Below are 24514 nucleotides of genomic sequence, written 5' to 3' on the forward strand. Positions count from 1 at the left end.
TAAAAGCAGAAACACATGCGTGTACAAGTTGCACTTGTCTAGCTGTGTAGTTAACGTTAATAATCAAAAGCAAAAGGCACAGTGTTTGAGAGGGTGATCAGGATGAGATGGATGAATTAGCTAAACATGGAAAGGTCAAAAGCTAGTATGTGGCTGAGCAATGAATGCTCCATCTGCATACTGTGTAGATTAAATTGTTGTAGAATGACTGTTAACAGTTAAAAGCAACCAAAGATTTTGGGAGACTAGATGTTGTATTACTCAATATTCATTAGCTCATTGGAAAATATTCACCTTCTGCTGAGTACAAGCTAGATTCAGCTCTTCTCTGTTTTCTCCTCCCTACTCTTTGTGGTCACATATACTTTAATTGAATACAACGGAAACTTAATACATGGAAAATCAAGGCAACACATGCAAATTAACAAACCACCTTAACTTTAGAAAACATATTTATTAACAAGTGCACCAAGTTTTCATAACACAATAGTGCATATATTATCAAATTGATGATGAGCGCATTATTTCTGAGTTTGCATGCTTTGTTAAATTGCAGTATGCTGAGCTCTCAGTACCAATGTTTAAATTCCAAATAATGTTCTCATTTATGATTGTTGGTTTCTCCTTTCAGTGACCAGCAGTCACCCAAGAAGGGCTAATTAGCACTGGCATTCCAACTTCAGTTCTTTAATGCATAAGTGGCAAATAGAATACAAACTGTTCCGAACTGTTAACTTTCAAAGAGCCCCAGCAAATGGTGCAACCTCTTCACTCAGTCACAGACTGATGGGGTTTGAATGGCTGGCCCCACCTGCAGTCCAGCCAACAAGAAAAAAGGAAAATGTGAAGTGACTGCAAAGGGAAAGCAGGAAAAGTAACTGTCTGTCTTCAGAGAGAAGTTTTTTGTTCTTTTTTTTTTTTTTCCCAAAACAGATTTTTGAGGGATTTTAGGACAGCTAAAAGATGAGATATCAGTCTGGATCTTATGTATAATTTCATCTTAAATCTCATTTGTTGACGTTTTTAGCTGTCTTTATTGTGAAGGATTTTCTCTTAAGGACTGCTGTGAAATCATCACAGTGCTTGTTTTATGTCAAAGAAGTGGTGTTTGAGGGTAGTGAGGGAGGCCCACAGTGGAGGGAGTCTCTTTTTCTTTTCGCATGCATACCATTATAATCTCTCATCTGCCTCCCATCTTTATTCAAGGTTGATATCAGTGGACGGGGATTGCAGTCGGACTTATTATATCACATACACCCCGTCACACTGAAAGACATATGCATTGAACAAATTCTATCACATACTGCTGTTGCAGAGAAATACCTCTTATACAGGATTCCATAGTGGAAAACATGTCCTGAGTCTGATGTCTCCTGTAGTTCTCATCTCTGTGTTGTATTATGTCAACAGATGACATCCAACTGTGTGATTAACTAGCAACAGATGTTGTTTAAATAATCTGAGTTACTGACCATATAGTAGGTATGATAGTATGTATTGAGGATTTTATTGTGAAAAAGCTGAAAGTGCACCTTGATTTACATGCTATTATGAGATAAAAGCAGCTGAATTGCCAAGAAGGGCTGCTGTCATTATATGTGGATTTTATCTTCCATTTATACTTTGGCGGCCATTTTTGTTTTGATTTTTTTTTTCCCTACTCAGAGAGAGGCATGAAAATCAATCTTGACTATGTACAAAGTTAAAGTAAGTATTTGTGGCTTCCACCCAGCAGTGTTTTTGCATCTAAGTCACATCTGTGCTGCTGCGTAAGAGGCAGCTGAAGCATAGACCTTGTGAATAGATCCTACCAATACATTTCTCAGTCAAAACCATTTTGGCATTGACCTTATTTAACCAAACTGCGTGTCTCTGTGTAAAAGTGTGTGAATATTCTCACTATTTTACTCAAGGCCAGGTCTTTTCTATCAATGAAGGGGAGCTGAGATATGAAAAGAAACACTGTGATATGATTTGAGGATGAATCATGATGAGTAGGTTCACATGTTTTATGACCTTGTGTGTGTGTGTGTGTGAGAGAGAGAGAGAGCACCCACAGAAAGTTGTTAGCTCTTGGTAACCTCTCCTTGATCCCCCTTTTGTTACTCTAACTTTTAAATTCTACAGTGTTTCATTTTCACTACAGTTTTCAGAAAAGTTGTGGCATTGGTCAACACAGGAACCCTGCTGTGATTTAGCATGTATGTGTCAACCTTGTATCCCTTCTACTGTTGTGGCCTTATTGGGCTCAGAGGGTGTGGTGTGGTGTAGATAGGAAGGGATTCAATAAGTATTAATAAGTAGTAATAAGTAGTTGGATCAACCCCTGCTCCCCCTATGGAGCTTAGGACGGTGGGAAAGTTCAAATCTGCTGCTATTTTCTATCTTTTATCAACAGGGCTTATCGGCTGGCTTTCTCGTCTGCATGCCTGGTTTCAATAGTCCAGGGTCTCGGTTTGGGCTGCTTTGTAGCTACTCTCTATCGCCCTCTTTCTTTCTTTCTTGCTCTTCTGTCTCTTGTCCTCATTCCATACTTTCTTCCTCTCCTTATGGGGTAACTGAAAGCGCATAACAAATCTGAACTTATTTGATCTATATTTTAGATGTTGGAACCAACTATGGAGAGAGACTGGATATGCAGATGGAGTCTAGATATGGATATGGTATTTTAGGGTCTTCTGGTAGCTAAGGATAGAGTGCTACTGCTGACCAGTGACCATAGCATTACAAGTTTGTATGCAGATTGAAACTTTAGCAATTACAAGTGAATAAATAGTGGGAGCATGTTTTTCCTCTTCGGTCATTTCCTGCCTGTTTGGAATTTGACCTTAACAGTCCAGTTCTGGGATGATCTGCATGTTTTGCACACGCAGGAGGCATGGAACTCATCAATATGAGTTCATTAAACATGCAGGCTAATGCGAAACCTGAGGAACTGGTGTGGGAATGAGATCATCACTTTAGCATAATTTGGATTAACATCTTTGACATGAAAGGTGATAATTCTTCCTTATGAGAAATGTATGTCTGGAACATTCACTTTCATTCTTTCAGTCACTGCATTACTCTCTTATCATAATGCGCCCATTTTTTTTCCTTTTCCCTAGAGCTTCAGAAAAACACCACATTTTCACTGTATCCGAACTGTAGTGTGCTATTCCTCTCTCTGTGATATATGTGGGAGTGCAGTATCCTTGAGGGAAACAAAACAGGCTGTTAGGGTGGGTGTCTTTGAAGTGCTGCCAAATCAACTGTTGTGAAACAGAATAGCAGAAAGAGAAGTGATCAAAGATTCTTTAGTGAAATAATGGTAAATAAAATCTGACAAACTCCATATCAACTCATAGGAAACATTTCTTCACTAATGTATTTTACTCAATACAAAAAGTGTCATTTTACATGATAAATTCAAATCTGTTGAATAAAACTATGTAACAACATCACTATAATATAATATGATTTTTGTAATTTCCTATCTGCAGATGTCAGGACAGTCAGAGATAGCTGGCTACATCAGTTGACTTAGTAGTCAATATTTAGGGATTCATTGGTGTCACGTTTTGAATTTACACATTGGACTTGAGTCCAAGCCATTTTGAAATGTTTCTAAATAAAAAATAAAATGCAGTTTCTCTGGAAATGTGACAGCGAATGTTTAGCCCAGTCAGGTCCAGCCTTAAGCCAGAGCAATTGAACATGCTTGTATTTCTGACCTGAAATCTTTTTTTTTTTTTTTTTTTTTTAAATCACCTACCACCTCCACACCCTTTTTTTTTTTCTTTTTCCAGAGGACGATATATTTGTATGATTTGTATTAATATGATTTAAACTGTTAGTTGTTTGCAATTGTCCGTGTACACGTTCGTATCAACTAAAATGACCAGCGAGATACAGTTGGAGAAAAATGCAAATCAAGACGCGAAGAAGTGGTGATGACTATTTTGACACTTAGTTTTACAAATAGTGATGACTATTGGACCGAGGGAGACAGTTATCTTCTTAATCACAATTATTTCAGAGACAATTAATTGTGTAACAACATTTGGAATTGTTATAGCTCTAACAATAACTGATATTTTTATAGAAAACTAAATTTTAGCTGTGGTAACTATGGCGGCAAGCTAAAAATATGGTTGATCTTTGTGTGTTCTTTTTGATAATGAAAATCTAGACCGAGCAGCACGGCAGCATAGTGGTTAGTGTTGTCCCACAACAAGAAAGTTGTGTGTTCGGTTCCAGGCCTGGGGCCGTTCTGTGCAGTTTGCGTGTTCTCCCTGTGCTTGCGTGGGTTTCCTCCGGGTACTCTGGCTTCCTCCGCATGTTTGGATTATTTGGTAACTGTAAATTGTCTGTTGGTCTGAGTGTGAGTGATTGTTGGTCTCTGTCTGTCTCTGTGTGTTGGCCCTGTTATGGGCTGGTCACCTGTCCAGGGTGACCCCACCCTCGCCCAATGTGAGCTGGGATTGGCTCCAGCCCCCCCTCACGACCTGGAAATGGATAAGCGGTAGAAAATAAATGAATGAATGAAGGAAAGGTAGACCATCAAGAATCATATCTGCTACATAAATGTGATGGTATGAACATTCGACTAATAATTTAAATAAATATAAATTTAAACTAATCAGAGCTCTCAATAGTATCTCTTTTTTCTCAATTTCTTTCAATTTCTTTATCAAAATACTTTGACTGAAATGTTTGTATCTAGTCCACTGTATGTGTGAATGTGTTTGGTATTTTTGGGTTGTAGCTTCAACATGTCAGAACTGCTATCAGCTCTGAAGCAACATGATGTTCCAACATGGAAAGCACCAGCAGGGAGATATATTTCAGTGGGCTCAGCCTGGTGAATAGTTCTTGTGAGAGGCGCTGGACTATCAGATAGGCCTGCTGCAAGGAGGCTGCTGATCTTCTCCCCCAGGGCAAATTTTTCTCTCTGGGGGCATGAAGGATACCCTGCTACTGGAACATCCATCACGGCTGATGCAAAACACTAGGTATCTGGGGCACTATAGGGGCAGAGTTACTGCTATTCCTTACCTTGTCTCCTTGCGCTCAAGAACAAGTTTCTCCCCCTCTGAAAAGAAGAGAAGTTATATTTTACCCCTGCTTAGTGTCAAGTCTCTCCCATTTTGTTTTGATCACACTTCATTCTTCCATCCAGTGGCCTCCTATCACTTTCTATCCCTCACTCTCTGTCTCTGTCTCTCTCCCAAGGTTCAGCCAGTGTCCCACCCCATTCCCCAGGACCTTTATCAGGGAGATGGCTGTGCTCATTAAGGAGTTAATTTTCTCATTCCTATCTTTGATTAGTATAGTCAACCTAAAGTACTGTGAATTCTTTAAATTTTCGTCCTTGTTATCAAAAAGGGAGAGAGAGAGAGAGAGAGAGAGAGGAAGAAAAAAAGATGGTAACGGGGGGATATTTAATCGTTTAAGTAGTCTTTCTGGCGAACTAGATTTCTCTCCCTCCCTCTTTTTTCCCTCTTCCCAGCATTGTAAAAGAAATCTAGCTGAAAGCCAGCCTAGCTCCGTAATTCAGTTTTTAAAGCATGAGGATGGAGGGAAGGGGAATGAGGGAGGAGGTGGTGGTAGCAGGATAGGGAGGGAAGAGAGAAGGAAGGAAAAAAAATGACTTGATGAAATTCCGCTATCAGCTCTGAACCAATATGCAAAATATCTCGCTGGAAATCAAATAGCTATTATGTTTTCATTTCCACGTCGGCGTATTTGCTTAATGAAGAGGAGACAGATCAGACCGGCAGAGAGAGTCTGCAGGAGCCGATAACCGCCAACGGCTTCCAGCTATCCGCACAGAGTGACGCTCCCAGTCACTATGCTTTTTCACCAAAAAAGGGGGAAAAAGGGGGATGGAGGGGAGGGAGAGAAAGAGGGAGAAAGGCAGTAAAGGTAATGGACTATAAGGGATAGAGAGAGAAAGAGTGCCAATGATATTGAAAGGAGACAGAGAAAAAGAAAAGAGGTGGTGGTGGTGGGGATAAGAGGGGATGAGGAATGGAGAGATAATGACAGAGAGGAGGAAGCAAGAATATAAAGAAGAGACTTCAGGTTAGAATGGAGAGAGAGGAAAGAACAGTCACTGTTTTTGGCTGTTTTCTTCATTGAGAGGTGAACAGAGCTGAAAAAGCCCCTCAGAATCCCTCATATTCTTTTAAGTTCAGTGCCTCTAATATTAAATACGATCAAACTGAAGAATTTAGTTTGAGAATTGACTTCTGGAGGTCTAACATGTTGCAGGTTGTTAGTTTGTAATGTTGAGTTGCTGTGCAACACGTGTGCATTATGTTATGGCCTTTGAGGCTTGGTGTTGTGAGTTTACTTTGTATTTTTCTGCTGGAAGTTATATGAATTTTTTATTTCCCAATTTACTCGCCACTCTGTTGGCAACATTTTTATTTCCTGTGGGCAAATCTGCTGCGGCTAAGTGGTACTTCCTGTATTACAGATACTTCCAGTTAAATAAAACTATTCCCATATTGTTTACACAGTATTTGTTGGACACACCTACAGTGAATCAGCTTTAATCAACACCTTCACTATAGCCATACAGAAAGATATAGTTGTCCACTGTTGAGTGTGTATGTCTCAAACGCATAAGAAATACAGTATAAAACCAAAAAGGGATTTCAGATCTCAGAATGTTTTCATGAGTTTTTCACCCCGAGTAATCTCTATGTGGTCGTGAACAGCCCGGCCCAAAAGGCAGAGGAGAAAAAGCTGATTTTTTTTTTTTTTTTTTGAGGCTTAATATTTTGGATCAATATCATTGGCTGTGTGGATGCTTGCTCCTGTATGGGATGGTGGCCATCAAGCCGCGATTAGAGCCCATGCAGTGTGGAGCGAGATGTTGTTAAGAGTGCAAAGTTGATTAAAAGTATGTCCTCAATACTGGGTAATTCTTTCCACTGATCAATAAGTGGTTCCTCTCCAGTGCATGACTCTGTGTCATGTACTTCAGTTTCTTTCTCACCAGCTCCCATGTTCTCCTCTCCTTCCCATTTTCTCCTCCTTTCTTTCTCTAAATATCCTCTTTTTATGTTTCTCTTCACAAGTCTGTGATTTTCTGATACAAGAACCCACCTCCCCTGCCTACACCCTCCTTCTCTTGCTTTCAGGTCTAATGTATTTTTTGTGGAGCAGGTTATTAGCGTGAGAGCGGTGAGGCTTGCGTCTGTTTAATCAGGCTTGTTGAGCATGTAGGTTTGATGTGTGTTGTCTCTGTGTTTTATCAGCAAGCTGTTTCGCTGTAGGTTTGATGTGGATGGAGAGTTAATAAAGCAGTATCTTTGGTGCCTTCATCAGCTGCAGCACTTTGTTCTGCCTCTCCTCACGCCTCCAAGACAGACAGCTGAAGCCTCTATGTAGGAACGCCAGCTAAAACATCCGTCCTGGTCTCATCTTAGTGGTAGGCTGGATCTTTAGTCAACATGAACTCCTCTTAAGATCAGACCTCATTTTTTTTAAATTGGGTTTTTTTTTTTTTTAAAATGCCTTCTTATTTTCTATGTCTTTTTCTTTGACTATTCGCATATTAGCAGTCAAGTCTTGTTGGACACGCTTAGGACCTGGCCTTGGTTAGAGTTTTGACTGACTTACACCTGGATGTTGTAATGTAACCCGTTTTGAAAAGTTATATCAAATGTTATTGTGGGGGAAAAATTGTTATTCTATTTGTAGCTTGCATTGTTCTTTATCATTTTATGTCTGCACCATCCAATTAACATTAAATGGTGCACTTATTTAACATAATAAAAAATAACAAAACGTATACCTTTGTCATATGTAGCTATCAGAAATTAGTAAAAAAAAAATAATTAAAGAAAGAATACACTAGCTATTTTTTTCTTAGTTTTTTTCTTTTTATTTAATTTATTCTATACCCTAGTCAAGATTTATGTATAAATTAAATCAGGAGTTTGGGGTCTTTTGGTACCGTTTGTTTTAGGTGCATTTTTAAATAACCACAAAACTCCAGATGTGCATTTGTCCCCTATTATGAAATAAATACATAAATATAATCAATAAAAAAATATTGAAGATAACCAGTTGTTCCTTGCAACTTTTGTCTGGATTAGGTGTTTTACATGTTTCTTGTTTAATGACCATAGAAGACTCAACAAATCACATCATTAGCTGTCACTTTCTTGATTGTCATAGAACTATTGTGTCCAGTTAAATTTTAATCCTTTGTTTTTTCACATCTCCTGTAAACCCAGAATAAATTCTGACCATTTTTCCATCAGTGTAGCTGCTTGTGATGGATCGATGGACTATGGTAAATTTCAAATTCAAAGCAAAATTCAAGTAAAAACAAAAACAACATAATTACTTTTACACATTTCACATTTATTTGTCTCAGAAACATGTTTTGAAAAACAAATAGATATGAATTCCAGGCTTCTTTTTTTTTTTTCTAACCCTATTTATTGAATTTTTCATGAACAGTTTAGATCCTCCCTGAGTTCAGTGCTGCTGCTGGATAAGTCTCAACTTAATTCATGTACCCCTACAGAGATACACATATGGACCATGTCTTTTATTATTGCCCAATCTTTTGAACAAGTTCAGTCCAATTTTCCTGTGGATATCACACTGTAACAATTAATAAGGCTTTAACTTTTAAAAAGGCAAATGAAGTAGAATAGTGCTGCACTTATCACATGGGCCCAGCTATCCTTTCTGCTAACTATCTGAAGCAGGACGAGGAGGGAAATGAGAGAATATTTCTCCTTGGATAAAAGAGGGGAGAAAGTGGAGCTGAAACTTTTCCACACAATTTGATGTCTGAAAGCAGTGATGCAGTGATTGATTCATTAAACCAAAACTGTAATGAGGAAAGAAATCATAATTCAAACTTACATTTTAAAGAAGAAATATAATTGCAATTTTATACAGAGAAGCCCCTTTGTACAATTATGATTAAAGAAAAATTAATTGTATGAAAATGTCCTCATAGATACTGAAAATTAGATCTAGCAAAACTCAAACGACATAGACCTAATTCTAAAAATATTGTGTACAGGATCAATCTTTTTTTTTTTTTTTTCCTCCTCTTTTTTTTCTCTTTATGAAGGTCCAAATCTAACTGTGTTAATTTTATCTGAAATTAGAGTGAACCATGCAGGCGTGGAAGTTGAAATTAGCCTAAAGATGTTTCATTTACAAAGACAGAAACACTTTCTCAGTCGGCGATTGTTTCCCAGCATTATCTCTGCTTGCTTTTAATTGCTTTGGAAGTGAAATTAACAGAATTAGAAAAATTGCCTCTCCCTTTTTCTACAAGCGTCTTTATTCATGGGTATTGTTGTGTGCTTTGTATAGATTATAGACTCCTTTTGTTCCAGTATTGTAAATATATACGCCCCTAGTCACGGCTTTAGCACTGAAACAATCCCCCTGTTCGTTGCGACACAACTTAATGGAAATTAATTTACAACCTGTCTGGATTGAGGGAGAACGGTGGGGAATTGAATCTCTGTATTAATTTCACTCTGACTTAGTTATTCAAAAACAATCTACAAACCCTTCTTGACTTTCCAACACACCGTCATTATTTATGTGAGTTGTTTTCACCCTCGTAGTCTGCTGCATATAAACCATTTCTGCTTTATTCTGGACTTATCTAATCCTCTTTAAAGACATGGCTACCTCAAATTATTAATTCGATAATATTATCCTATCTGGAACTAAGGTTTCCATTTGTCAGTGGATGCAAAGAAATATAAGAGAAACTGCCTTTCATAATCAACAAGCTTTGCAACACTAATAACGGGAAATTAGCATTAAGATACAAAAAAATCGGCAGTAGATTTGGCATTGTATTTTAAAGTTTTGACCATTAAACCACAGTGATGTATTCTCACTGCAGAAGAGGCATTATTAATGAAGCAGTTCAAAAAAGGCACATTTAATTCATATTAACTGACTCAATTTTTTGGATATAATCTTCAAGCAGGCTAAAATAGATCAAAAGTACTGTATAATTACTATGGTCAGCAGGGATTATGAAACTGTAATTGATATAGATCAGCCCTGCACTAATCACTCTTTTAGCTACAATTTTAGGTATACTGTAATTTGGCTTTGAGGTCCCCCTTGGCTTCTTGCTATTAATCTTCTGGATTAGATTGTTGAGCATGTCCAACTCTTGAAACCCTTTTTGAATGAGTCCAGTTAAAAATGGATCAGTGTGTTTCCTCCTTTACAGTATATAGTGCACAGACAATCAGGAGCTTGTTTGCACCCATCTGTTTTGACTCCAGGCTCACGGGAAGACAATTAAACTCAAATCCCTCTCCTTTAGCAGACCCAAAGTCCGTTATTAATCTGTGAAGTTATTATTCTTTGTCCACAAAATCAGATCTTTGAAGTCCTGTACATTATAAAGCCTTTATTTTGCTGATTCTCCTCAATCAAATTATCTTTGTAATTAGTAAACAAAAAAGTGAAATTAAATAAATTCAGTTCTTCTAAAATAAATTGAAATGCATCCGCATCTCTGTGTATTTGTTGTCGTCTTTGTACATCAGAATCAGGTGAAAAATTCAGAAACAGGTCCTCAGTTTTCACCCTGTTTCTCATGTAGGATCCCTCGGGGATTTCGACTGTGGTGAGGACAACACGATCGACAACCTCAGCCTTTCAGGAGAAGATGGCGTAGTGTCGGACCCAGATGATTCAGTGGAGGGTGACAGCTCTAGCCCACCACCCTACACACCTCTGTGCAATGAAGGTGAGAAGATGATGTATGTACGTAAAATGTGTCTGTTGATTGAAGGCGATTGGTGCATTAACCTTTGCTGCTGTGAAGGCCAGATAGAAATGAAATATCTAGTTTATAGATGATTTTAGTTTTGCGTCACCTACTGTCTGTTCCTGCCACCTAGCATCCCTGACAACAAAGGATCCCCTCCCACCCCATACACACACACACACACACACACACACACACACACACACACACACACACACACACACACAAATAAGTGAGGCTGTATCGCGCCTTCATTGTACCATAAACTGCTGAACCCAGCCCAAACCCCCGTACATACCTTTGCTTTTTTTTTTTTTTTTCTAGGAATCCAATGTCACAAAAGATTCAGTTGTGGCCCAGGAATAAGACATTTTTAGCTGCTTTTGAGGGAGTCTTGAGAAATGGGAGAGCCCAATCAAACATGGTGACACATTTGCCTTTTCATTGAACAATACATCCCTAGAATTAGCACACAGGCAGTGATATTGTCTAGGCAGAGATCTATGGCATCCATGTTTTCTTCCTTAAACCATAATAGGCGGAGTATTTAACCACCTTTGTTTTCTTGTATTTGTATCGTTATACTACAGTGCATTGGCTTTAATGATGCCCATGCACCGACAGTATGCCTCAACATGTTTACTGCAATTATTTAAGTAAATAATTTAGATGGCAAGTTCACTGACAGTTGTTGGTTGTTAATACCAGAATCTCTGCCTGTTATCTAGTAGGAAACAGTTAAGTCATGCAGAGAAAACAAAACAACAACAAAACGCAGTGGAACCATTATTAAGTTGCAGATTTCTGTTTCTATCTACTATTTTATCTCTGAATAAGAAGAAAGTCAAAAGAGAGTCAAAATTTTGGCTCCAGTGAATCTGCCTCTCATGCACCTCTTATCCAGAACCTCCCCCTGTACCATGTTATGGGAGAGTTTTCATTCATATTCTTTTGACTTATTCAAGATTTCACTTGCTGTGTTTTTTTAATCTCAAAAATTCCTGCTCTTGTGAAATTTTGGGGCTGGAAGTGATAAGCGTCTGTTGGTTGGCTTGGTTTGATAAACCCATGGAAATCCTGTCAGGTGCTAATCGAGACGAGATTAAAGATTAGCGAGAGGTGTCTGTGTGTGTGTGTGTGTGTGTGTGTGTGTGTGTGTGTATTTTTGAGGTAAGGAGTGGGTATGTGTGTAGATTGTATAGGAAGAAGAGCTCACTGCAAGCAGAATGCATGTGTGTGAGCACCTACTTAGGTGTGTGTTTCTTTTTTAAGCACAGTTTAATCCTTTTGCTGCTCCTCCTCCATCACGCACGCACGCACACACACACGCACACACACACACACACACACTTCTTCCCATTATGCTGTTGATTTACTCTTCTCTCACTCTCTTCTCTGAGGTTTGTTGGGTTGCCCAGTGCTGCCATTATCAGTTCTCTGTAAATCAGCCATGTTTGACGAACCTGCTCTTTCAACCCAGGATCAATACCAGGTCTTTATCTGGCCAGCGCTGGCTAATAAAGGCAAAGGCCTCTTATCCACCATCTGGAGGACTGAGCGGGAGAAAGAGAGAGAGAGGTGGGGGTGATAACTGCTCTGATAACTTTAGCTAGGAAAACACAGGACCAAGTCCTCTGTTCTGTCCATAACACCCCCCACTCACCCTGAAAGAAAGCCAGTATATTAATGCTGATATAAGGCATCAACATACATATGCAAAGACACAACTTTCTTGAAGAGGACTTGAGCATCTGCTCAGTGCTCTCTGTTGTGGGTTTTTTTCCCTCTTTCTCTCTCTTCTCAGAATTGCTCTACAGTTGCAATGGGCCACTGAAACAAGTGAAGTTGTTTTTTTTTTCTCCAATCTTACTTTTACATCACAGGAAATCTGATAAAATCCAATTCTGGACTGATAAGTCAGTATGTCACCTCCTTTTGAACTCTAATTGCTGTGCCCTTGTATAAGCCAATGAGAATTTTTACAAACCACCAATTTTCAAAAAAAAATTTAACAACGTCTGATCAGTGTCGATAGTTGCTAAAAGTTTATGTGAGATGCATAGACAGATAAAAGACAGTGGTCATAATCTCCTCTGGTTTGATTGTGACGGGTAGTTTTGGAGGAAGTCATACATTTTTTTTTTATGAAATAGAATAACTTAGTATTTGCTTATATTGGCCTTTTTATATTTGGATGTGTTGCTTTTCTAGATATGATGTTATGTGAAGTGTTTTGTGATTGTGTTGTGTGTTATTTTTGGATTATTATTATTATTTTTAGTTATTGTTAGGACTGTTGGTTGGTCCCAGTTTCTTGTCTTTTCTCGCAAGCTTTAAGTTTTTAGCTTGCTTGTCTGCTCATTTGCTTATTCATTTGCTGGTGTCGGGGGTGGTGGTGGGGATGAATTCAGACAGCACACAAAACAGTACAAAAATAAGTAATTTAAGTTTTTTATTTGTGCACCTGTGAAATTTTGAAATGTATAGTGGTTTTTAGAAGTTAGGAGGCAGATTGTAAGGTGACTTTGCCCTGCAGGTGTGACAGGGGAAGTTCATCTTATCAGATTGATAGAGACTGTCTTGCTATGGGGGTTGGTGTTGGAGAGGTGGTGTGGATGGGTGGGGATGTGGGGGTTGGCTGGCAGAAAAGTGTCTGTCGACTCCTCCTGATACCTGCCTCCCTGTCTGAGATGATATGAAAGATAATATTGATAATATTAAACGCAATAACTGTGTCTCCAGCTCCCCTCCCTCGCTTCAGCCCCTGCAGGATAAAATCAATGTGCCATTCAATGTGATTTATAGCTGAAAATAATGGCACTGTTTAGACGGGAGGGAGGGGTAGGGGGGCAGTGGCATGTGCATGTGTGTGGGTCTGCTTTAGATTGTGTAAAGTATGTTGCCATGCATGACTGTTGTTGTGTGAATGAAGTTGAAAGGTGAGTGTGATGTGAAGATGGAGTGGGTGGGTGTGTGTGTGTGTGTGTGTGTGTTGATTTATTTGACAATGTAGATCCAATCTCTTAACTGTTATATTAATAATCACGGATTGCGAGGTGTCACATGATATGAGGCATTTATGGCTACTATTGATTGGGAGCTTATGCTGTTTTTTTCAGTTGGAATTCTACAGTAATCAATGTGTAAATGCACACAGCTGAGCTGAGCGCACAACACAGCAAGAGAGGATGGAACAAAGACAGGGACAAAACTTTGGAGGCCAGGGACAGTCAATTAAGGCAAAAGACTTTAAATATATTTAACTACACACAACATTTATGTAGTAGCGCATTAATGCTGTACAGTTTCAAAGTTACAGTTGAGAATGACCTTTCTCAGTTTCGACTGAAATGTGTTTGTACCCAGATTAATTTTATTATCTAGTTCTACAAGTGTTAACTATTTTATTTAAATAATTGTCTGTAAATCAGAAACAGTATGTCTTGATTGCAAAAAAATAAAATAATAAAAAAAAAAAAAAGTAACAAAAACATATTTTTGAAGATATGATGAAGATTGTTGTCACAGTTTATTTGGCAGTTATGATACATGATACATGATAAAACTGAGCATGGGTCTGATGTGTGAAAGCTCAGGCACTAGACCTTACATAGCAAACTAAAGACACTATGAGTAGCAGGTAGGTTTCTTCAGTGCTTTGGCTTCTCCCTCAGTTCCATCTTGGCCCTGCTTAAATGACCAATGCCCAGCTGAGTCAAAATGAGCTCAAGGTTTGTGCATGTGTGGTTTGCAAAGTAGCAACCACACGTTGTGGCAAAACCCTTATTTGACTTTAGGTCTTCATTTAATAAAAACTGATCAGTTCTATAGATATTCTGTAAATATTTCTGCAGGAAAGTCTGCCATAATGACATAGCATAGGCGTCTGGAGGATTGCATTGCTCCATTTTGGAACCAGCTGGGGCTGCAGCTATCGAATATTTTAGGAATCGAGCATTCTACTGAAAATTCCAATGATTACTCGAGTAATCAGATGAAAATATATTTTTGTTTAGTTAAAGAGCAATTATAAATATACATGAGAAATTAACACATTTCATTTGGTTTGGTTTTTTTAGATAATCAACATTTATCTTTATCTTCGCTTTCGTCGTTGTCACATCTTTCCTCCATCTTCCCGCTGCTTAAAACCAAACATGTCTGACCCCTCCTTCTTCTTCCTTTGCATGCGTGACGTCAGCGCGTTGTGCCACACAGAGACAGAGCGCAGCGTGTCACACTCCAAAAGCCATGCCCATGGAGGAGAAAACAATCAATCGCTCTCCATTGACTTTGTATTGTGTGAAGGTGTCCCTGGTTACTCTGGCTTGAGGAATCGTTTAATTTTTGCAGAGCATAGTATCTCAGCCGGACGACGGTTGTCTCTTGTCTCTTTCCCGTGTGCCAGCAAACAAACAAATGCCCAAAAGCTGCTGTGTGGCAGGGTGCACTACTCACAGGGTAAAGCACCCTGATCTAAGTTTTTATAAGCTGCCAAACAGAAAAAAAATTAGCCTTTAAGACAAGAGAAGTGAATACAGGCAGTAAGCAGGAGGCACTACACATCAGCCTTGAAGACCGGTCAGTCAGAGTTGGCTGGTTTATGGTGGTACACAGCTTGGATCCATTCACTTACAAAAAGAGTAATCGGCATCCATCCATCCATCCATCTTCATCTACTTATCCAAGGTTGTGTCGCGGGGGTAGTAACTTCAGCAGGGAGCCCTACTTTCCTTTCCCAGGACACATCGACCAGCCCTGACTGAGGAATCCCGAGGCGTTCCCGGGCCAGAGTGGAGATGTAATCTCACCACCTGGTCCTTGGCCTGACTCACGGCCTCCTTCCAAGAGAGGCAACCAGGAAGCATGACCAAACCACCTCAACTGACTCCTCTCAGTGCAAAGGAGCAGCAGCTCTACTCTGAGCTACTTACGGATGACCGAGCTCCTCACCCTATCTCTAAGGGAGAAGCCAGCCACCCTTCTGAGGAAGTTCATTTCCGTCACTTGTACCCGCGATCTCATTCTTTTGCTCATAATCCAGTTCTCATGATTGTAGGTGGAGGTAGGAATGAAGATTGACCTGAAGATCGAGAGCTTTCCGGCTCAGCTCTCTTTTCGCCATGACGGTGCGACACAGCGACTGCTGTCCCGCTCCCACTGCTCCAATTCTCCAGCCAATCTCACACTCCAACATCCCCCCACTTGTGAACACGACTCCGAGGTACTTGAACTCCTTCACTTGGGGCAAAGGCTCATTCCCAACCTGGAGTAGACCGTCCATCGGTTTCCTGCTGAGAACCATGGCCTCTAATTTGGAGGTGCTGATCCTCATCCCAGCTGCTTCACAATAAGCTGCGATCCTGCCCAGTGAGCTGAAGGTCAGAGACCGATGGTGCCAACAGCATCACATTGTCCGCAAAAAGCAGTGATGCGATCCTGAGCCCCCCGACCTGCAACCCCTCTCCTCCCTGACTGCTCCTAGAAATCCTGTCCAGGAAAATCATGAGCAGGATCAGTTACTGGCATACTCCCAGACTCCCCCTAGGATCCTTGCAAGGGTGAAGAGCTGGTCCGTGTTCCACAACCAGGACGGAATCTGCATTGAAGAGGAACAGTCAATCAGAGGTCCGACGATTGGCCTGACCCTCCTTTCCAGCACCTTGGAGTAAACTTTCCCAGGGAGGCTGAGTAGTATTCTATAGTTGGCACACACCCCCTGGTCCCCCTTTTTTTTTTTTTTAAAGTGGGACCATCACCCCGGTCTGCCACTCCTTTGCCACTGCCCCGACCCCCAAGAATGTTGAAGAGGCGTGTCATCCATGACAGCCCCTCAACACCCAGAGCCCTCAACATTTCCGGATGGATCTAGTCAATCCCTGGGGCTTTGCCACTGTGGAGTTGTTTGACTACCTCAGTGACTTACCTCAGGTAAATTGCCGATAATCCCCCTTCATCCTCCAGTTCTGTTCCTCCGGAAGTGTTCCTTCCACGGTCCGACTATCTCCTCACTTGGGGTCCCATCCTTGCTGTACACGGCTTGGATGGTTCCCTGCTTTCCCTGTCTGAGGTGCTGGACAGTTTTCCAGAACAACTTTGGTGCCGACCGAAAGTCCTCCATGTCCTCTCCTAGCCTTTCCCATGCCCACTGCTTTGCCTTAGCGACCGCTGAGGGCTCGTCGGTACCCTGCAATTGCCTCCGGACTCCCCCGAGATAACACACCTCGGAAGGCCTCCTTCATTCGGATGGCTTCCCTGACCACCGGTGTACACGGTGTCCACGTTGTCCAAGGGTTGCCCCTCCTTTAGGCCACAGCTCTCTGCTGCAGCTTTGCCAATGAAGTATTTGAACATTGACTACTCAAACTCTTGATTGAACTCAACACCAGATGGTGATCAGTTGACATTTTAGCCACTCTCTTCACCCGAGTGTCCAAAAAATGCCCCCTAAGATCCGATGATATGATAATAAAATTGATCATCGACCTTCGGCCTAGGATGCTCTGGTACCTAATCAAGCCTCTCCATGTTTCTCCATCATTGCCCACGTTTGCATTGACGTCTCCTAGTAGAACTATAGAGTCCCGTACCGGGGCCCTATGCAGGACCCCATTCAGGTTCTCCAAGTAGGGCGAATACGCCGAGCTGCTGTTCGGACAGTTCGCACAGATAACAATAATAATAATATTCTGAGTTTTCCCTCAGTCACCCTAAGGCGCAGAGGCGACCCTCTCGTCCACTGGGGTAAACTCCAACACAGTGGCACTCAGCCGGGGACCTGTGAATATCTCCACACGCGCCTAGTGCCTCACATCTTGGGCAACTAGAAAAAAAAGAGTCCAACCCCTATCAAGGAGCACGGTTTCAGACCTTTGGCTGTGTGTGGAGGCAAGCCCCACCAGATCCAACCAGTAGTACGCCACCTCCAGCTATTTCTACCACAGCAAGGTGACTTTCCATGTTCCCAGGGCCAGTCTATGCCACCCAGTTCCGGTCCCTCGCTTCTACTGCCACCCATTTAGCAGCGCATCTGACCCCATCGATCTTCCCTGCTGGTGGTGGGTCCACAGGGGGCATTGTCCATGTGGCTTCTTCGGGCTTTGCCCAATAGGGCTCAGTGGCAGACCTGACCACCAGGTGCTCGCATACCGGCTCCGGGCCTCCTCTGGGCACGGTCCTCTCGTTCCCTCCCTTGTGTTGTTCATGTGGTCTTTGTGGACCCTTTTTTATCTGGCCCCTCACCTGAGACCAATTTGCCATGGGAGACCCTACCAAGAGCACAAAGCTCCAGATAACATACCTCCCAGGTTCACAAGGACACGCAAAACTCTCCACCACAATAAGATGATGGTCCCCTGGAGAGGATTATCGGCATCCAAAGATCTGTAATTTCTCATTGTTGTTAGTGTATATTCTGAACAAAAGGGAAGACACATAACAAGCAATTAGCCTCACTGGATACTCTTCTCATATCATGCTTTTATTAGAATATTGTGTAACATCAGGGGTGTAATTTAAAATTTTATAAAGCTAGTAAAAAGAGAATAAAGCTATGCACATTTGTTCTTTTTAACGCTAAGTTGCTGAATTGGCAAGGCTAACTGTAGGAGCTGAAGCTTACCAAGGCTAACGTACATCCACCAATTACGTTTTAAACCCTATAAAGTGGGACAGATTTCAAATGTTTGGGTTATAAAAAGCTATTTTAAAATTATGTAGTTGTGTGGATGTAGCCTAACTTATGCAAGACTTTGTTTTTTTATCGCCATTAGGTTAAATTATGAACCATAAACCAGCCAACTCTGACTGCCTGAGCTTCAAGGCTGATGTGTAGCCAACAACGCCTCTCATCTTACTGTCTGTATACGCTTTTCTCATCTTAAAGGCCAATTTTTCTGTTTGGCAGCTTATAAAAACTAAGATCAGAGTTTTAACTTGCCCTGTGAGTAGTGCACCCTACCACACAGCAGCTTTTGGGCATTTGTTTGTGTTTGCTGGCACACGGAGAGTGACAAGAGACACCTGTCGTACGGGTGAAATACTATGCTCTGTAACAATTAAACAATTCCTCAAGGCAGAGGAAATTCCTTGATCATTTTTTGTAATCAAGGTACTCGAATCGTTTCAGCCCTAGAACCAACCTTTAAAATTTTTGCCTCCCCAATGTTGGCTTTTACATGTATAGGTAGTAGAGATGACCCTGTCAATTTGTACTGCTAAAAAAAAAAAAAGACGCAGATATTTGTGATCCAGTTCCACACAGTCAGCTTTAAATCCTGACTCTTCTGATGATGATGATGCAAGACCAGAAAACAGGGCAAGCTATTATGGCCAGATACCATGAGGTGCTATGATGTAACTAATAATCTGATTTTACTTATCAAGGGTCACACTAATAGGGAGGGACCCAGCAGTTTGATCAACTAGCTGATGCCATCTACAGAGGTAAAGGTTAGGGTTCACATATCTGTTCCATGCTGTATAAACACACACACACATACACATACATATATCTATAAAAAAATACATCCAGTAATCTGAATCCACACTCACATCCATAGGTCTAGCCTTGTGCAGAACTAAACACAAATCTTCTTGATCAGTGCGCAGGAAGCTGTGCAATCAGCTAGATCCATGGCAGGTATTTCAATGCTGATTAAAAGAACACTGGCAGCCTCAGTTTTTGTAGCAGGTGATGGGACAGGGAACGGGGGACCACAATAACACCTACACACAAAATTTCTGTTGACCTTTGATTCCATACAGATGCAATGAGAATCTAAGAGCCCATCTTGTGTGGTGAGGTGTTATGTTACACTGCCCAATGGGGCAATTCACTTCTGTTTTTGATCAGCAGACAGGAACAGCCATTGCTCAGCAAACCTAGACACATAAATAGAGACACAGACCCTATACACACATTTAGTCACACAGTTCACTTGTTTAAAATCCAATCTTGAAGTTTGGAATCGAAGCTCGTGGGATCACTCATATCTCTCAATGTGTTTGTGTTTTGTATCCAGAGCCCAAGACGCAGGACTCCCAAGGCGCTGCGAGAAATGAAGATGAGGATGGACAACAGAGTGTTCCAACACACAGTGGTGAAATGGATGAAGTGAAAAGGAAAGATGAGGAGGAGTGGTCTCAGTGGAAAGGTCCAGGTCAGTTTACTCAGTTTACAGTTTACTCGGGTCAGTATATTGAGAACGATTGACTTGATTCCGATTGATTCTGATCATCCAAAACTGAACTGGGACAATAAAGTCAAATTCTTGGTCCACTTATTTCTTAAGTTGAAGGTTTTAACCTTTATTTATTTTATTTTTTTTGTGACTTTGCAACTTGACAAATTACAAATGTAAGAGGATATTCACATTGAATGTCAGTCAACTACTCTATGGACAAAAATGTTTTACTGTCAGTGTGTTACTGTGGCAAGACTGTTGAAGCTGTGGCAAAGGATGTCATCTAAGGAGGCAGTCTTTCAATCTGATCTGCACACATTTTGATTAAGGTTACTGTGAAAAGAAGGTGGACAGGCACAGCGTGCTCACAGGGCGCTTCAGTTCCAGTTGTACAGTTGCATAGTAGCTCATTAACAATTACGTTACTAGTTAACAGCTGCTCTTATTACAGATTATCAAGTTTTTAATTTATTTTATGTAACAAATAACAGTGACTTTTTTTGTCAGTTAAGGTATTGCTGGCAACTTCTTGATTAGACTTCATTGTGATCCTTTCTGGGTCTTGATATTCAAGATGTGCAAGTGGGCAACTGCCAGGCTCTCTCCCAGGCTCCCTGCCAGGCTATACATGGAAATTGTTTCAGTTCCTGAAATCCCCCTCGTCCATTACTGCCTCTGCAGTGCAGCCGTCAACTCTGTAGAATGCTAAAAGTTTGCCTGGCAAGGAGAGTTCATAATAGCATGTGTAGAATGCCTCCCTTTCAGAATGTGGGACCCAAAGAGGTCCTAAGAACCCATGGTCTCAAGGAAGCAATCTTTACCAGCCAGATCGCACTTAATTCTTTACTCCCATACATCCCTTACTTTCATAATATCTGAAAATAGCCTCTCAGGCATGAAAAATTAAATGAATGTCCTACTATTTAGTGTCAATTAGTCCATGGGTTGTGTAAAATACAGAGGTGACAGCGCCAAGATTTATTGGTTGGCTGTCACAGTATCAACTCTGGAACAGTGCAGACTCTTCAGAAAACCTGGATCCAATCTTATGAGGTGCCATTGGAGACAGCTGCCTTCTTTCATTGTCTGGCAATCTGGCAGTCAGTACCTGTCTCACATGAGTGGTCATTCGGCTCAATTAGAGCCTTTTGTGGCTCAATTTTAAAAACTGTTATGACATTTTATTTTATAACAATTATTATTGTTAATAATTTATCTCAGACATAATATGATATATGAAATATGTATTTAGAAGAATATTTGACAATTTGTTTACATAATATGTTTATTTGTGCGGGGGAATAATTTAGAAGCTGAAATAACTACTTTGTTTCATGTGGTTTGACTGTCCATGATACACTATGTGCAGATACTTGGACAAGGGAAAAAGAAAGATGATAGAAAAATAACAATGATTTTAATTTAGAAGCACAACTCAGGGACAATGGGTTGAAAATAGACTAAGAAACAAGCAAGCAAAAAGCTGAACAAGAAAAAAAAAAGATTGAAGAATTGCATGTTTGTTTTAGCAATCAAGCTGTTATGTCTCCACAAGTTTGCCACAAATTAACATGTATGAACCTTTTATTGAGCATATTTTATTTTCAGTCCAGAGTCTGCTATTGTCATTAATGAAGTTGGACTAGGATATGCTACTGTTCATGTTTACTGTTTGTGTTCAGTTCTTTTTTTGTTTGTTTGTTTGTTTGTTTATTTGTTATTGTTTTTCACTTGCATCAGCGATAAAATATATGAAAAGTTTGTAGGCGCTAGCATTCCCCCTGACTGCACAAACAAATTTCCTGAGCGCCATCTCTCCAATCTCCAGTTGAGTCCAATGTAAAGCCTAATACCAGTCTGATTTCATCTGACCCAAAGTCTGGAAAATGTACAAGTAGCCTACTTTGATAGCATCATAACACTAAATGCAATATGTTTCAATATGTTTATGTTAGTAGTTAGAAGACTATTACAATGCACTTGATATTATCTTGGTTCTGCAATGCAAGAACACTTCAACAACGATATAAAGTACATGTATAACATCTGAATATCTATCTATCTATCTTATAAACCAATTGATGGTGCCATCAGTGTTTATTCAGCAATTTATTGTTAAAATGAAGTGACTGAAATGAAAGGGATCTAAGCTCAGTATTGGCTCACTTCCTGTAATTTTAGACCTTTTAGTCTACTCTAGTGGACATAGCCAGCTTTATATTGCTGCATTTATATGTTTTGAAGATGCTCTTACATGTAGCCTCTTGCGATTGTCTTTCAGGGCCCATTGTGTCCTACTGTTCCTCTGTAGGAGATGTAAATGTGACAGGGTAGAGAAAATTTATTCAACTTGTAACAAATACACACACACACATACAGCTAAGAGGAGATAGCGAGTAAAATGGCATAATTTTATTATTTATTTCCTCTCTTATCAAGGTTTGTTTGGTTATTTATTTTTCTCTGTCTGTTGTCTTCAATGAGTTAAACAATGCAAGAAGATTACTCCCCTATCTCATATTTCCTTTTCAAGATGTGCACGTTTTATGTACATCTATGTATGCGTGTCTATACATGTTGCATTTGGGTGTGTTTATATGTGTGTGTGTGTGTGTGTGTGTGTGTGTGTGTGTGTGTGTATGTGTGTGTGTGCTCATGTATTTTAAATCCTCTGGTGAGGAAGAGAGGATGTGTTCATTATCGTTCTGTCCCAGCCTTGTCCCTTTAACAGTAATTGGAGCGATATTAATTGCTGAGCGGTGGCTGGTTGATGGTAGCTCTATGATGCGCACTGATAGGGTCCATCGTTTTTTTCCTTCCTCTCCTCCTCACAAACTAACTGCTGGGTGAGTGAGGGAGGGGAGTGGAGGAGGGGGTAGAGAGATAGCCCCTCTATCAGCTCCGGAGCAGGCGCTGTCTTTATCAGGAGCACGACTGGCAAAAAGGAAACTTTGACCAGTCTGAATTTTTCTCTTATCGTCAAGCCTCCCTTTCCTCCCTCCCTTCCTCCCTTCCTCACTCCCTCCATCCATCCACCTTCTCCTCCTTTAGTGTCTCCATCACAACTAACAACCCCACTTAGAGCTCCCCTCTCCCCCTGTCCACTCTGCACCCCTTAACATCAAAAATCTCTGTCCTCTTTTCCTCCGACTTTTCATTGTCCTTCTTGACATGTGCTTCTGGAATCTCCAGCTAATGTGCTTTTGTTTTTACAAAATATTCCCATTTATTCCCATACACAGTTGAGAGTAAAGTGCATTGGCTTCTATGGAAGTAAACATGATTTTATTCCCTGGTAATATTGGCATTCCAGTTATTTCTCACCGTTGTTGATTCCAAGACATGCTCCTGGGACAAGAAGTTTCAACCTTTTAATCTTATAGGGTTTGCAGTTTGGTTGGTGGGACCAATCATGCTTGAAAGCCAGTACTATACCCGTGCGTTAACACCTGGTTTGTGTTACTTGTCATTCTTTTTCTTATTTTTGTTTACTTAATAGCTTATCTCTGTCCGATTTTCATGTTGTATGTAACATTTTTTTCATTATAACAAATGTGTTATTTTTCTTTATGAATGAGGATGGGAATCATTTTATGGTGGGCAAGATTTTCTCAGGACGAGCATCTTCTGTGTAACATTAACAAAGAAACAAATACTTGGTTGAGCAATTAATTACTTGACATAAAATAGCAATTTTTATCAAGAATGATGTCACTCTCTTGTTAGGTATTTACTAGTTCTAAGCCCTTTCTTGCCTTTCAGCTTTACATAACTGAGAGTGAGCTAAATTTGCAAAATTTCCCATATCAAGCTGCTTTGGGGATCTTATTGATAACATTGAAAAATGATAAAGATCGTGTTGATGGTAAAATTATCCAATAGAAATGTCTGCAATTAATCTGCAGATACTGTCACCTTCTGCAGAAATATTGCTCTGTCTGTAAAGTGCCTTGACGTAATTCTGTTATGATTTGGTGCAATCGAAATACATTTCATTTGATTTGGTTTGACTTATATTCATAAGTCTATTTCAAATTTGTTATGATTTCATCATGTCAATTAAGATATGATGTATTTTGTACTAGAAGTCACTGAGTGTTACTTTTCTCTCTCTTTTTTTTTTTTTCAAATCAAGCTTCCCTATATTTTTTGAGTTCAAGAAAGAACAGCCCTACATGTGTTACAGCCTTCGGATTTAACCTTCAAGGATTTTCCTTCCTTTTTATCCATATTTGAAATTCTCTCATTCGTCAACTGTCTCTTTTAACTTCTTCATATCTACTTTCTCTCTTTTCACCTCCATCGTTGTTTAGTCTATTTTCCTTTTATTAGGCTATACCCATCTTTTAGGCCACTCTGTATGTGTATTTATATTATATTTATATTGACTCCTTCAATACAGTGGAAAATATTATATACAAATGGACCTTTGTAGTCTTTTGTAAATGAAAGTCTCTCTTTTTTTAAATATTATATTCTGAGTCAAATTCAACCATGAAGTACAATACTTATTAAATATGAGCATTTTAACTTTTTCTGTGCAGTTTGTCTTCTAACC

At 40.1% G+C, this 24514-nt stretch overlaps 1 protein-coding gene across 3 annotated transcripts in view; it reads left to right on the forward strand.

The window, feature by feature from the left end:
- zfpm1 (zinc finger protein, FOG family member 1) overlaps positions 1-24514 on the forward strand; it is an 89596-nt gene that overhangs the window by 26780 nt on the left and 38302 nt on the right. For 2 of the 3 annotated variants that reach the window (XM_029522819.1, XM_029522820.1), the window contains exons 2-3: positions 10604-10750; positions 19795-19932. In XM_029522819.1, the coding sequence (XP_029378679.1) occupies positions 10604-10750; positions 19795-19932 (285 nt within the window). Of the gene's footprint in view, positions 1-10603; positions 10764-19794; positions 19933-24514 lie in introns of those variants that run through there. The other variant, XM_029522821.1, reaches the window with a different exon arrangement.

Source organism: Echeneis naucrates, chromosome 16 (assembly GCF_900963305.1).
Source record: "Echeneis naucrates chromosome 16, fEcheNa1.1, whole genome shotgun sequence".
NCBI classification, from domain to species: domain Eukaryota; kingdom Metazoa; phylum Chordata; class Actinopteri; order Carangiformes; family Echeneidae; genus Echeneis; species Echeneis naucrates.